Below are 1,054 nucleotides of genomic sequence, written 5' to 3'. Positions count from 1 at the left end.
AAAAAAAAAAAAAAAAAAAAAAAAAAAAAAAAAAAAAAAAAAACTGTTCTATCAAGAGGGTAACTTATAAGATGAAAAGAAAATATATATACTAATAATTTGTCAAAAATTAAAGCTTCTGAACTATAAATACACTTCTCTTTCTTGTGGCTAATTTTCTCTGTCATTTATCATTGTACCAGTAACCCTATCTTTAGGAGGAAAAAAAAAATCCAGTAAAATTCAAGTATTCATATATGCATGTAAAAGTAGATATTCATTCCAAACCAAGCACATGATCTGTCAAATCTTCAGGTTGAACATATTCTCTCCGTGTGAGGGTGTTTAGCTGTTTAAAAGTTCATGAGGAATCCATTTTACCTTTAATCCACTGAACCTCCTTGGGGATACCACTATAAAATCTGTCGATGCTTTTTCTCCTGGAAATGGTCTAAAAAGTATTTGATTTCTTCTCCTCATTTTCTTCAGAAATTAAAACATTACCATGAAAATATTTTAAACATTTTTTATTAATTATTTTTATTTAAAAATCTATTCATTTTTATTTAACAAGTCTACTCTCATTTGAAATATTAAATCCTAAATAAGAGGATTTAATTTCAAAAGAAATATCCTCACTGATAATCGAATATAATGAATGCCAATCCTATTCATTTATTCCCATCAAAAATACAGAAGACATTTGAAAAAAGAAAAGGAAAACTTGGACTATGACATACCTGAGCTTCTGGTTGTACTGTTTGACCTTTTCCAATGAGGCTGCATTTATTTGGGCTTGAAATTCTTCTACTGAAACGTTGTCTCTATAATAATATCCTTCCATGCTCTCCAGTGCTGTGTAAACAAGTAAATGTACTTTATACTCAATTTTATAACTCGATTTCTCCACATTTGATGTGATCTTATTGATTAATAATAAATGTATATCAAACACCATCAAATATGACATATACAACAAACTATCTTTAGTCCAAAAACGAAGGAAAACTACTCTTTGTTTTCAAAATAAATGTCAAACATTTGGTGATTTTTCTATTAAGAGGGCAAAAAAAAA

The 1,054-nt window shown here is 27.9% G+C and overlaps 1 protein-coding gene across 1 annotated transcript in view; it reads right to left on the bottom strand.

The window, feature by feature from the left end:
* Window positions 1-719: 719 nt before the first annotated feature.
* The window catches only part of LOC103609750 (phosphatidylinositol 3,4,5-trisphosphate-dependent Rac exchanger 2 protein-like), a gene marked incomplete at its 3' end in the record, with an annotated part of 52,902 nt that continues 52,567 nt past the window's right edge, over window positions 720-1,054 (bottom strand). Inside the window, exon 11 of the mRNA XM_008594040.1 lies at window positions 720-834. Within this exon, the coding sequence (XP_008592262.1) occupies window positions 720-834 (115 nt within the window). The remainder of the gene's footprint in view (window positions 835-1,054) is intronic.

This window comes from Galeopterus variegatus, unplaced genomic scaffold, assembly GCF_000696425.1.
Source record: "Galeopterus variegatus unplaced genomic scaffold, G_variegatus-3.0.2 Scaffold10044, whole genome shotgun sequence".
NCBI lineage: Eukaryota > Metazoa > Chordata > Mammalia > Dermoptera > Cynocephalidae > Galeopterus > Galeopterus variegatus.
This window is presented reverse-complemented; position numbering and strand designations above follow the sequence as displayed.